We start from the raw sequence: 14,263 nt of genomic DNA, 5'->3' as shown, positions 1-14,263 counted from the left end.
CCGTGTTCCTCGAAGGCAAGAGAAACAACCACTCTCGGGGGTCCTGCGGTGGGGAGGGTTTAGAGACGGGCCGCCTGGGGTCACCTTAAATCACGGGAACGGGATGTTTTTCTAAAGGCAGGTTAAGACCCCGGCCCCTTGCACCGGAGCGCAAGAAAGACCCGAATTCTGGTATCTGTGTTGTAAGTTGGTGGCAGCGCACGAACGATTGCGCTTCTGCATGCAAAGGTAACACAGCGAGCTCCCATCCGCATCCAACAGAAAGCAGCAGCAAGGGTTTTTCTGACGAAATCCATTTTATTGGAAAACACCCACCGAAATCGACCGGCCGACTCTACTTAGCTCTGCTATAAGCGCTGAGGGGTGGGCGGGAGGGCTGAGGAGGAAAAGATGCTATTTAGGGTGGCATTTCCCTGCCTTTCGCGCCGGCGGGCAATACTGGTGGCTTTCCCCGCACAATCGCACGGTTGCTGCTTTTCTGCCTCTACCCCTCCCGCTGAGAGGCAGCACCGTGTGCCGCTAGATCGGACTTTAAAGCCGCCGTCGCCGCAGCCGCACAGTCACTTGCGGACGTGAGCGTGATAACGGGAGAGCTGCGATCGGCGCAGGCCCCCGCTCCCGCGGGAAGCGCGCACGGGCGCGCACTCGGCTCGCGGGGGCGGAGGGGCGTGTGCGGGTGAATGGAGGCAGAATTAGGGAGCTCAGGGCCGGAAGGCGGGAGCGCAGGGGCTGCGATGGCGGGTACGAAAGCCCCGGTCTCCCCGCAGAGCGGAGGTGGTGCCGCCGCCCGGGCGCAGTGCGCCACTGCCGCCGCTAGGAGGCGCTCGCCGCCCGCGATTGAGGCCGGGCAGCCGCTGGCGGAGGGGGCGAGCGGGGTCCGCCGGTGGCCGCGGCGTCCTGGGCACCCCGCCGCCTGCGCGGGGGTCAACAGCGCGGGGCGCTGAGAGGCCACCGCCGCCACGCTGGACGCCGCGTCCGACGCCCTAAGGCGTCGCCGCCAGTGGCCCGAAGCGCAGCACGGGGCACGGCGGCTGTGCCCCGCCAGAGCTCGGGAGGGGCGGGAGGGAGGTCGTGCCACTCATCGATCTCGCAGCCTTGGCCGCAACCGGGTGCACCGTAACTCGCTTCTCACGGGTCCCCCGCGCGGGGGCCCTTTCACCAATTGCCGTCCCGGCACCGACCCCCGGCGTGGCGCCGAGATCGGTTTGGTCGCTGCGGCGTGAGCTTGGCTGTGCCCCCATGTCAGGTCACCGCGGCCGGCAGTCTCGGGATCCGCTCTCCCAGGAGGGCGAGGGCAGGCGGCGGTGAGCAGCGACACTGCCAGGCGGGTACGAGCGCGCACGAAGGCGAAGATGGTTTTGGTACACGTACAAGTTCGAAAATGTGAAGTCCTGTGTTTCCTCAACGGGAAATGCATCTGAGCATGTAGTTTGTTGAAATGTATGGAAGGAGCCACCACTTACCAAATGATTAAAGATGGGGTCATGAGTCGCTGGTCTTCAAAGCAGAAGCTGCTCCCGCCTACCTGCTTTGTGATGTTCTCTAGAAACAATAAAATGACGTTTTGGGGAGGGAAAAAAATAAAAAGCAAGCAAAAGTTACGAGTTTAATTTTTTTGCTCTTACTCTCTTCATCTTGTACAGTTACGGACATGGATCTCCAGTTGTAAAAAGCCAATGGCATGGGACACTAACAACACTACGAGTGCCGTCACTGTGAACACCCGTCTCGAAATTTACCGCTCGTTTCACAGAAATGCATTCATCAAAAACACGTTAGTGGAGCACTTGACGTGCTATAGACACTATTTGTAGAATCGAGTTTATTTAGCACAGAGCTGTCTTCCCGCTGAGAGAAAAGCGAAAGGAAAATGTCCTACTGCTGTGTGAGACATACGGATACCCGGTTTCGCTTACTAAAGTGCGCGAGCTTGGAAGTTGCGGACCCGAGCCTCGGTGGCGGTTGCGGGTGCCGGCTCTCAGCCCTCGGAGCAGCCAAGCAGTCGCGGAGCGTTCAGCACCGTTACCGGCAGCGTGGGAAGCATCGATACAGCGAGCATCGACACTCGGTATTGGAGCATTTCACTTGAAAATAAACAAATCAGTGGCTGTGAGCCTCTGCCGACTCTTCTTGCCTAATGGTCCCACTCCCTCCCCCTACCCCTCAGTGATGCGCTTCCCTGCCCCCTTCCGCCACCCGAAGTAGCCAGTGACGGAATATTTAACCCTTTTCCCTTGTACCCCAAGTCTCCTGTTACATTAGTGGAAATTCAAAAGTGTAAATTGGGAAAAAATTGTGCAGGCTTATGACGCTTTAAATTGGCTGAAGCTGGAAACACTATACAGATGTATGATGGAAAGTTGCACTTTCTCCACTGTCAAACAAACTAATTAGCTAAGGTAGCCCATGGGGGAGGGAGAGGGGAATAATCTCTAGTTTCCCCTGTTTATACTTTTTCTAAAAATGCAATTGCACCCGGTCTAGGGTAGGAAAGTTAGTAGCTGGTGGAAACTCCCTCTCCAAAGAGACGTTTATGATTACCCCTGTGTGCGCGCTGGTAAGAGGTTATTTCCCTACCCAGCGACTGCAACGGGGGAATAACCACTCTCCGAAGCTGGCTGGCAGGGAGGGAGGGAGAAAGGGAGTCAAGCATGGAGGGAGTCAAGCAGGGCAGCAAGCAAGCAGGGAGTTAGGCAGAGAAGCAGGCAGGCATTCCCCAGCAACGCCTCGGGAGCTGCCTGGCTTTGCCTGCGCTGTGCGACCCAAGCTCCCTCTGCCTGCGCGCTCTCCCATCTGTGATGCAGCCTAGTTGACGTACGCCACGGCCAATAGAGTGCCGCCCCCGGGGGTGTTGCTGCCAGCTGATTGGTTGGCAGGAGCTGAGCGCTGCGCAAAAACAGAAAAGCCGAGCGCTGCCGGCTCAGAAACTGCCGGCAGAGATCAGAGGAGCCGGAGCCGGAGCCAGGACCGGAGCTGGGACGGGAGGCGAGCGGCAGCAGCAGCAGCAAGCAGAGACAGACACAGACACAGAGAGAGAAAAAGAGGGGCTAGATGCAAAAGCAGCAAGAGAGGAAAAAAAACTGATCAGCACATCCATAAAAAGCAATGATGATGAACATAATAATAGCAATAACAGAAGAAAATGAAAGACTATCACTAGAAGAGAGAAAAATCTAAACCTTTAAATAAAAAAGAGGAAATCCCATAAAAATCGAGGAATGAAAGTTTTGGGTAGCAAAGCCGTTCGCTGCCTTTTTTGATATGAAATCTTTCTGCGGGTTATAATTTTTTTTTGTTTGTTTTTAATTTTGCGGTTTCCTGCCTTTTTCTTGCATCTAAAGAGGGCATGTCCACCGGCTCCTCCAGCGGCATTTACCCCTCCAGCTCCCACCAGGAAGACAAACCGAGGACAATCTTGAAATATAAAAATTTCCTCCCTGGGATTTGCTGCTGCTGCTGCCTCCGCCGCCACTGCTGCTGCCGCGGTGCAGTGCCAAGACTCTCGGAATAAATAAAAGCGGGCTACTGTGTATCTCTAGATGCATCCAGCTAATAGCTATTATTAGTTGGCGATTTATTTCGAAGATCACAGATGAAGTGGGGACGCCTGTCTTCTTCATTTGGTCAGCGTGTGAAACAATAATACTCGTAAAAAAAAAAAAAAAAAGGAAGGAGATGGGAGAGAAAAAAATCCTACCATGAATCAGAAGAAATAATATCTAGCACCCCCGTAAATCAACCTCCCTCCCTTTCCTTCCCCCTCCCCCGATCCCTCTCTCTCCACACGCTCGCAGGCGCGGACACACGCGCGCACACACAGAGACATACACACACACAGACAGACACTCAGAGGCACACACACTGTACTGTGTGTTTTCGGAGGAGGTGGTAGTGGTAGAGGCTTTTAGAAGAGGAGGAAGAGGTGGTGGTGGGAGGGGGGGATCTACTTCCCCATTTGGAGATGATTGTGCTATTCCTCTTTGCCTTGCTCTGGATGGTGGAGGGGGCCCTTTGCCAGCTCCATTACACGGTGCAGGAGGAGCAGGAGCATGGCACGTTCGTGGGGAATATCGCCGAGGACCTGGGCTTGGACATTACAAAACTTTCGGCTCGCCGCTTCCAGACGGCGCCCAACTCCCGCAGCCCTTACCTGGAACTCAACCTGGAGACCGGGGTGCTCTACGTGAATGAGAAGATCGACCGGGAGCAGATCTGCAAGCAGAGCCCCTCCTGCCTGCTGCACCTGGAGGTCTTCCTGGAGAACCCCCTCGAGCTGTTCCGGGTGGAGATCGAGGTGCTGGACATCAACGACAACCCGCCCTCCTTTCCGGAGCCCGACCTCACCGTGGAGATCTCGGAGAGCGCCACGCCGGGCACCCGCTTCCCCCTGGAGAGCGCGTTCGACCCCGACGTGGGCACCAACTCGCTGCGCACCTACGAGATCACCCCCAATAGCTACTTCTCCCTCGACGTGCAGACGCAGGGGGACGGCAACCGCTTCGCCGAGCTGGTGCTGGACAAGCCCCTGGACCGGGAGCAGCAAGCGGTGCACCGCTACGTGCTGACCGCAGTGGACGGCGGGCAGCCCCAGCAGCGCACCGGTACCGCCCTGCTCACCATCAGGGTGTTGGACTCCAATGACAACGTCCCCGCCTTCGAGCAGCCCGTCTACACTGTGTCCCTGCCGGAGAACTCGCCGCCGGGAACCCTGGTGCTGCAGCTCAACGCCACCGACCCCGATGAGGGCCAAAACGGCGAGGTGATCTACTCCTTCAGCAGCCACATCTCGGCCCGCGCCCGGGAGCTTTTCGGCATCGCGCCGCGCACCGGGCGGCTGGAGGTGAGCGGCGAGCTGGACTACGAGGAAAGTAGCGTGTACCAAGTGTACGTGCAAGCCAAGGACCTGGGACCCAACGCCGTGCCAGCGCACTGCAAGGTGCTGGTGCGGGTACTGGACGCCAATGACAACGCGCCCGAGATCAGCTTCTCCACCGTCAAGGAGACGGTGAGCGAGGCGGCGGCGCCGGGTACCGTGGTGGCCCTCTTCAGCGTCTCGGACCGTGACTCGGAGGAGAACGGGCAGGTGCAGTGCGAGCTGCTGCAGGGCGACGTGCCTTTCCGCCTCAAGAGCTCCTTCAAGAACTACTACACCATCGTCACCGAGGGGCCTCTGGACCGCGAGCAGGCGGGCGGCGACGCCTACACCCTCACCGTCGTGGCCCGGGATCGCGGCGAGCCGCCGCTGAGCACCAGCAAGTCCATCCAGGTGCGAGTGAGCGACGTGAACGACAACGCGCCGCGCTTCAGCCAGCCCGTCTACCAGGTCTACGTGAGCGAGAACAACGTGCCCGGAGCCTACATCTACGCCGTCAGCGCCACCGACCGGGACCAGGGCGCCAACGCCCAGCTCGCCTACTCCATCCTGGAGAGCCAGATCCAGGGCATGTCCGTCTTCACCTACGTCTCCATCAACTCCGAGAATGGCTTCCTCTACGCTCTCCGCTCCTTCGACTATGAGCAGCTCAAGGAGTTCAGCTTCCAGGTGGAGGCCCGCGACGCCGGCGAGGAGCCGCAGCCGCTGGCCGGCAACGCCACCGTCAACATCATCGTGGTGGACCAGAACGACAACGCCCCCGCCATCGTCAGCCCCCTGCCCGGCCGCAATGGCACCCCGGCGCGGGAGGCGCTGCCCCGCGGCGCCGAGCCGGGCTACCTGGTGAGCCGGGTGGCGGCGGTGGACGCCGACGACGGGGAGAACGCCCGCCTCACCTACAGCATCGTGCGGGGCAACGAGGCCAGCCTCTTCCGCATGGACTGGCGTACAGGGGAGCTGCGGACGGCGCGCAGGGTGCCGGCCAAGCGCGACCCCCAGCGCCCCTACGAGCTGGTCATCGAGGTGCGGGACCACGGGCAGCCGCCGCTCTCCTCCACCACCGCCATCCAGGTGGTGCTGGTGGACGGCGCGGCCGAGCGGCCCGGCGGCGGCGGTGGCCTGGGCGCGGGGGCGGGCGCGGGGGGCGGCGGTGGCAGCGGCTCCGGTGAGCATCGCCCCAGCCGCTCCGGGGGGGACACCTCCCTCGACCTCACCCTCATCCTCATCATCGCCCTGGGCTCCGTCTCCTTCATCTTCCTGCTGGCCATGATCGTGCTGGCCGTGCGCTGCCAGAAGGAGAAGAAGCTCAACATCTACACCTGCCTGGCCAGCGACTGCTGCCTGGGCTGCTGCTGCTGCTGCCCCTGCTGCAGCCGCCAGGCGCGGGCCCGCAAGAAGAAGCTCAGCAAGTCGGACATCATGCTGGTGCAGAGCTCCAACGTGCCCAGCAACCCGGCCCAGGTGCCGGTGGAGGAGTCGGGCAGCTTCGGCTCCCACCACCACAATCAGAACTACTGCTACCAGGTCTGCCTCACTCCCGAGTCCGCCAAGACCGATCTGATGTTCCTCAAGCCCTGCAGCCCTTCCCGCAGCACCGACGCCGAGCACAACCCCTGCGGGGCCATCGTGACCGGCTACGCCGACCAGCAGCCCGACATCATCTCTAACGGCAGCATTTTGTCCAGCGAGGTAAGGCCCGCGCGCCTGGCACCCCTCCCCCGCCCCGCCTCGCGCGCCGTGCCGTTAGGGGCCGTTAGGGACCGTTGGGCGGCCGTTGCGGGCCGGCCGTGCCCTGCCGCTGCACTGCGGGCTCTCCCTAAGCCCCGCTTCACTTTCCCGTAGTCTCCCGAAGCTCCCTCCTCTCTTCTCCCGGAGGGGAAGGCACTTCGCCTCCTTCTTCCTTCTTTCCCCTTTAATTCATTTGTCCGCCGCCTCGGTCCTCGTTGGTCTCTAATATTTGGGACGTTTCAGTGGCAGGCGAAGAAGAGGTGAGTGTGGGCAGCCCGGCCCCCACCTCGCCGAGCCGCTGGCTCCCTTTCACCCCGGCGGCCGCCCAGGAGCGGTTCAGAAACTGTTGCAGCCAAGGGCTTTCTCCCTCCACCCCCCCTCTCCCATCCCCCAGCTCCAACCCCCCCCCCCCCTCCCGCCGTGGCTCTGAACGAAGCTGGGCCCGGCTGGGAGCATCGGGGTGCAGAGAGACTCCCGAGTCTTCTGCTGCAGGCGGATCGCCTGGGGTTTGCGGGAAAGCTTGTGTGTGTGTGCATGTGCGCGTGTGCGTGTGCGTGTGTGTGTGTGTGTGTGTGTGTGTGTGTGTGTGTGTGTGTGTGTGTGTGTGTGTGTGTGTGTGTGTGTGTGTGTGTGTTTCGCAGAGTCGCTACAGCCAACAGTAAGGAAATTATGTCAGGCGGGTCACAGGGTTTTCTGGAGCAACATTTTAAACCGATACTTTTTCCTCCTGAAATTTTTGCATGTGCAAGTAAGGTTTTGGGTGAACCCCCCTCTGGGACTGCGTAAATCTCTGCAGCTAGCAGGAACTTTAATTAATTTGTGAATTAGGGTTTATCAATTGACTTTTCTTTATCTGAACAGCTCTTTATAAGCCAAAGCAAAGTATTGGGAGTTTCCATGAAATTATAAACAGAGACTTAAAATCCTCTCCTGTTAAATACGATGCCTATATTGTCTTATCTCGTGTGTAGAGAATTTCTATCAAAGCATATACCATGACATAGTGCTCCCCTGTTAGTAATTTTCTGCTGGGTTAGCTCATACGTGCACTCTGTACCTCTCTGCTTGTGCACTAATGAAAACAAAGTGTTCATTCCCTCTTGGCATGAATACTGAAACCTGAATGCTGTCCAGTCTGACTGAAGTGGTTTGAATGATATTTCCTAAAGCATTAAGTTTTGCATTAGAACATCTAATATTGGCTTGTAAGGTTGAACTTCCCTCAAAATGTCTATAAAACTCTGCCTTCTGTTGCCTTTTGTAAGGACTCGAAGGTATCTCAATGTGTTTTCTTCCCTAGGGTGCAATAACTGTACTGTCTGCTCTTATTTTTATACACTGAAATCAAAATCAGGCTGAAAACTAGATTACAATGAGTGTTTTTTTTTCTCAGACTAAGTAGTGCACAATTCTAGAAATAGTTCTGTTGATTTTTGTGGGAGTCCTTGCGATGCATGACAGCATGCACTGTGAGAAAATGTGTCAGAATCTCATTCCAAAGAACTTGGGAAAAAAATCCCTCATGCCTTCCCATATGTGCAAATAAGAGCTGTTTTGTTTTTTTTTTTTTTTTCCTTAGATCCTAGAAACAGACTGTGTAGGCCTACTTGCAACTAAACATTAACAGTTATAGTGAATATGGTGAGCTGCTTGTGTGTAATTTCTCATCAAGATTTAAAATATTTCCAATATCTTCTCTTTCCTAGACAAAACATCAGCGTGCTGAGCTCAGTTACCTAGTTGACAGACCCCGACGGGTAAACAGGTACAAGTTAGCCTTTATTTCATAATGCATGCTTTAGCAAATCTGGATGGGATGCCAAAATGTGTTTAATGCAAATGTAAAATAGTAGTAAAGCAATGGGAAATTGAATGTGTATAGATACACTAAATAAAACACTCTTGACTGAATGAGTTTGAATTATGCTTTTTTTCTGAATGGGTTTCCAAACCAATCAAGAAGAGAACAAAATCTTACATTAGTCTAAAACATACTTTAAATACTTATGAATGACACTGTAGGGTCTTCCAGACAGCATTGGTTTCTCTGAGTTAAAATTTAGCTATCCATCTTAAGTAAATGCTACCAAATAATTTGCACCAATTACATGACAAACAGGCGGAGTGATAATGCCTACTGCCCATTTCAGGCTAGACTACCAAGGTCTGAAAATACCAGTTCTGTTCATGATGGACAGAACACCTCTGCAGAAGCAGTGCAGCAGGCAGGAGTGGGTGAATGCAGCACCGTATTTGGCCATGTGATGGCAGAAGAATGTTTTATGAGTTCCTTTTTCTTGTTTATTCTAATGTAAAGATGTTTCTGTGTCTAGTTCTGCATTCCAGGAAGCAGACATAGTAAGCTCTAAGGACAGTGGTCATGGAGACAGTGAGCAAGGAGACAGTGATCATGATGCCACTAATCGAGGTCAATCCTCTGGTAAGTCTGATAAGAGAATGGAAGTAGTAGATCTTTAAGCAGGGAGACTAGAAAGAACAGTTGCTTGCAGGAATATAATACAAGAGGGACATAAATCATGTGAGCATATTGTATGGGAGGCTGGGTTTATGTCAGCTTGCCATTACAGTAACATGGGCAAGGAGACAATTTTGAACAATTTTCGTTCATGGAGCAGAATTTATTTTATTCTTTTGAGCTGGGGTGGGGTTTGGTATGTTAGCCTGCATGAATTGCTGTAGAAGAACTTCCTGCACATTAAAACAAAGTTATTGGTACATTTTATAGTGTATTTTTTTCAACAGCAGATTTGCAGAATTTCAAAGCATTAGGCATTTTTGTTTAGTAGGCACTTCAGCTGGCATGGCAGTGTGAAGTGCAGAGGGAGTTCCCAAGGGAAAGAATGAACCCAGTGGTTGAATGACAGCCAGACTCTGAGGATTTTCACTGGTGATCAGTGGAGACACATTGGGTGCTCTGAATGTGTAATAACTTAGCATTTTTTGAGAGTGGTTTTTGAATTCAAATTAAGCAACCATGATACTAAAAGTGAGCTCCATGTTAATAAGGCGAAAGTATTCTAAAGTACATTTATGTCAGTGCTGTCAAAGGAGATAAATGTTTTAAAAGACTATGGTTTGAATCACCTAGAAAATATATACATTGCAGTGTTATTCCCATGCATAGAGTTTGCTGGTTTTGCTCTCACACTCTCAGGTTTTTTCTTCTGAAAGAGATGGACATTTGTTTAGAGTCTATGCGTTATAATTAATTCTCACCATTGTGCTGCATTTTAGCCACAAATGCTTGTGCTTTATTCCCTACCACAGTCTCCAAAGGTCTGGTATGTCTTGATTCAAACAGTGATTTCTTTCCCCTTGTTTCCTTTGTGCTCTATCATGTATAAGGATTTGCTACAAGTGTATCATACAAAATACTGCCGGAGTCCCCTCCAGTCATCTATTTTTTTCCCCTGACCCCCGCCCTCTTAAAAGATACCAGAGCAAGGGACTCAGTACTGTAATGGCAGTGCTGCCTCACCCACGTGCTCTGTTAAGGTCCTCTTTTTCTTGCCATTACAGTCACTGTCCCCTTAACATGGGAAAGCCAGGCATCAGGGGAAGAGGAGGTTGCTACAGGGCCCCTTTATATTGCTGCAAGTCATTAATATGCAGACCTAATGAGACTTGAGAAGAGCCAAGAGTCTCCGGAGTTCCCTGCTTCTTGCAGGGCTTCATGCTAAGTGAACACAGTGTCTATTTTGTGTCTGGGAACCTGACAACAAACCAGGTCTTGCCAGAAGTTTGCATCTGAACACAGAGCCTCTTTCATTTTTGGCCTATATATGGCGTATGATTTATTGTTGTTTTAAAAAGCCATGTATTTTGCCTTCCCCCATCCTCTCTTTCACACTGTTTCTGGTGCAGTGATCAGTGCTACTGAGTTATAAAAATCTCCCTCTCCTCCTGCCCTCCTTACATTCCATTTTTTCTTTTCGTTACGCGTTTTACTGCAGCAGTCATCTCAATGAACATTTCAATCAGCTTAGTTCCTCAACATAATGAACCATAATAACCAAACAGGAGAGAAAAGAATAAACATCTGCAGAAGGGGCTGGGTTTGACTGATGGTGGGAATATAATCATATAGCTGCACATCAACTGAAAGCTATTTTCTTTCAGATGCATTCAGTGCTGTTATTGTTGTGCCTCTGTTCTTTATTCTTTCTCTGCACTTTAAAAGTAGTCTATTTCAGATATGAACACTGGAACTACCATCAAACTTCTTAGCTGGCTAAATTCTGCATTTTCATCATCTCCATTTTATGAAGCTAGGGGAAAAATCTATTCTATACTTTCAAAATTATTTCAAAAATTTATGAACCTGACGTGATTTATGAAATTCTGTGTTTTCAAAGGTGATTGCATATGAAGAAATAAAAGCTGACAGGTTTGGTCCACTCGGAATTGACTGTTAGAAGTGAAATCTAAAATACACAGAACTTCCAATTTAATATAATGGTGCCATGATTTGAGAATAATTTTCATGCACAATTTTTAAAATGCTAGTTCCAAATAGATATTGAAATATCTATTTATAAATAGCTAATTCTAAATCTCTGTATAAACTTCTTTATTTTCCTACAAACGTATGATAATAGTTTTTCTGTAAGTTTTGGGCTGAATCCTGCTGTCATGATGCAAAGAACATATCCTTTGATCTCAGCAATGACAAGATATATTGATACAAAAACTTCACTCTTGCCATTAGCTTTTGGTGATGAATGTAATTTAAAAAAAAAAAAAAAAAGAGCATAAATTCTGTTTGATCTTGAATGGCTGGAGGAAATACCTGGAGGAATGCCTTATGTGTTTTCTGGTCATTCTGGTGCTCTATAATCAACTCTTTCTAAATTGTTGAAGGAAAACACACGGGTTTATAACATGGCAGAAGTTTGGACTATTTTTTTCAAGATGTTACCTGATACTATGCAGCATCATATTTGTTTTCAAAAGCATTGTATTTGCATCCAAAAATATTTACTAGATAATTCACATTGAAAAGTAAAACTCACTCCCTATCAGTTGTAATCAGCAGTATGTTCTGCTTGTGAAACATCTTTTTACTGTTCTGTACAAGACTTCTGTTACTGTCACCACTGAACAGTCACGTGGCACACAAGTAGCTATTCTATAGTAATCCACTGCTAGCCAGACTGACTGTCAAAAGTCATGGTTAATTATTAGTTGGGAAGGAAAACTTGCAGGATGAAAATCTATCACTGTGTCATAGATTCATCCTGCACAATTATTTACTGAAAATGTTGAACTTAGCTGTTCTGTGTATCACGCAATGATAGCATAGTTTGGGTTGGAAGTGACCTTTAAAGGTCATCTAGTCCAACTCCCCTGCAATGATCTGAGACATCTTCAACCAGATCAGGTTGCTCAGAACCCCATCCAACCTGACCTTGAATGTTTCCAGGGATGGGACATCTACCACCCCTCTGAGCAACTTGTTTCAGTGTCTCACCACTTTAATGATAAAAAATTTCTTCCTTATCCTCCCTAGTCTGAATGCCCCTTCTTTTAGTTTAAAACCATTACCCCTTGTCATATCACTACAGGCCCCACTATAAAGTTTGTCCCCATCTTTCTTACAAGTTCCTTTTAAGTACTGAAAGGGACTTTCAGCAATAAGGTCTTCCCAGAGTCTACTCTTCTCTAGGCTGAACAACCCCAAAATGTTTTATTATCTTTTGAAATAAGATTCTAGTTCACCTTTTTACAAAATATTTTTTCCTAACAGTGATATAATCCTGGTTTCAAATGTGCTGGTATGTAAGGGATTCATATAGTTCTCATTAATGTACCACCTGAATGCCTTGTAATTATCCACATTCTTACCTACCTTAATATCCATGAACTACAAAAGTACTGTCACCTACATTTATTAGGCAATGGCAAGTAGTGGGGTACTCCAGTGTTCAAGAGCCTAATTCTTGTGCATTGAGTAGTCATATCACTAATTGGGATAGGAATCCAAGCTTTTTGGAAAATGGTTTTCCAAAGGTGAAGAAGTACATGAAGTTTTTGGCAAACACAGGAGAGGTTTCTCAAACGCCATACACGTGTTCTAATTACTTGTATTCTTTGTCTGAAAATTGTTGAGACAAAAGCTGCTACTTGTTGTAGAACAAATGCAACTAATACAGCACTACTGCCTATTATTAAGAACACACTGTACTTCAATCACGTTCTGTAGGAGTAATTTCTAAGCGTGAGGTTAGTTTATTTCCCATGGTTGATTAAATTCTTGGCGTCCATTGTGAAATTGCCAACTTGGGTGCCAATTAATACCCTGCATGTGTGTATGTTTAAATTGTATGATTAGGCACCTGTCCTGTAAGATTTGGACTCATGCCATCAACTTATTTCATATGGTTGCTCACTAGCTACTCAGTTTTCTCAAGCTGAACATGCAGGGTTCTTGACAATATTACCTTTGTTAAACCTTTCTCACTGAATTGGTGTGATCTCATAGATGCACTTCAGGAAGGAATATCCAAGATGTGAAGCTAAGTAAACGTACTGTAATGTATATACTATAAAATGCATCAACTCTTTTGATAATCTCTTTTGTGCAGTACCAGACAGTATGCACTGATGACAAGCTGAGATCTAAAATTAGGGTTCCACTAGTGAACTTTATGAAGGGCATCCATAGGGGTCTAATACAAAGGCACAGGCCGAAACATTATCTCACACCCTTTCCATATGGGTTAGGTAAACCCCATAAGGGTTACTATGCATTATTGCAGAAGAGCTATGATATTTTAGTGTCCATAAGGAGTAGAATTCGAGAAGTCAAGAGTAGAATTTCAGTGATAAAGGGACAGACAAAACCAGTATTCCTTCTGAGGCAATGCAGAGTGACAGCTAAATCCTGTTTTGAAGATCACTTGGGCTAAGAGTCTATCTCGGATAAAGTGAAAGTGAACATGAAAATGGCTTAGAAAAGTGCTTTGACTCAAGCTGAGGGTGGTTTCTTTCTCCTTTCTTGGTTTCGGCTTTTTTTTTGTTTTGTTTTGGTTTTTGCCTTTTTTTTTTTTTTTTTTTTTTTTCCCTTGGTCTGCATGCTTAATAGTGTTCACATCTCAATGGTCCAGATAGAGTTTTGAAATACTGAAGCTGAGATTTGGAAGAGTTGAATCTCGAAGATGTTTGAGTCTCTATTCATGTTCCCATGCAGATGAAATCAGTTTTATCCCAGGTAGCACACCAATTACTTAGCAAGAAAGAATGATAATAATTCTTTTTCATAAACTCCAGTTCTTCAGTAGATAAAGTCTTCTACAAAGAGTTTAACATCATTATCCTTATTTACTGACACAAGGCATGAATCATAAGGAAATGAGTAACTTGCTCAAGGATAATGTAACCAAAAGGATGATGGTTCTGGTAATGAAGCTCTGAAAAGGAGTCCTGGTTCTCTACATCACGCCTATCTTCCATCTAACTGGCTTTTTAAAGAAAAGCTGTCACAGAAGAAACGAAAACTGCCATTTAATTCCAAATAAAAGCCAAAGTTATGAAAAAATGACATGTGTTGGGAAAAAGAACCCCTCTCAATAACAATACTATAAAATTACTTTGTCAACATTTAATTTTTTTTTGCACTTTTTTACAACATTTACTCAGTGA

At 49.1% G+C, this 14,263-nt stretch overlaps 1 protein-coding gene across 2 annotated transcripts in view; it reads left to right on the top strand.

Moving 5' to 3' along the window:
* Positions 1–2,913: 2,913 nt before the first annotated feature.
* Positions 2,914–14,263, top strand: part of PCDH10 (protocadherin 10) — a 36,305-nt gene continuing 24,955 nt past the window's right edge. For both annotated transcript variants that reach the window (XM_065837060.2, XM_065837059.2), the window contains exons 1-3: positions 2,914–6,562; positions 8,308–8,366; positions 8,935–9,041. In XM_065837060.2, the coding sequence (XP_065693132.1) occupies positions 3,962–6,562; positions 8,308–8,366; positions 8,935–9,041 (2,767 nt within the window). In that variant the 5' untranslated portion in view covers positions 2,914–3,961. The remainder of the gene's footprint in view (positions 6,563–8,307; positions 8,367–8,934; positions 9,042–14,263) is intronic.

The sequence above is a fragment of the Patagioenas fasciata genome, chromosome 4 (genome assembly GCF_037038585.1).
Source record: "Patagioenas fasciata isolate bPatFas1 chromosome 4, bPatFas1.hap1, whole genome shotgun sequence".
Taxonomy (NCBI): Eukaryota; Metazoa; Chordata; class Aves; order Columbiformes; family Columbidae; genus Patagioenas; species Patagioenas fasciata.
Note: the sequence above shows the minus strand (reverse complement) of the source record. Positions and strands in the feature narration are given on the sequence as shown.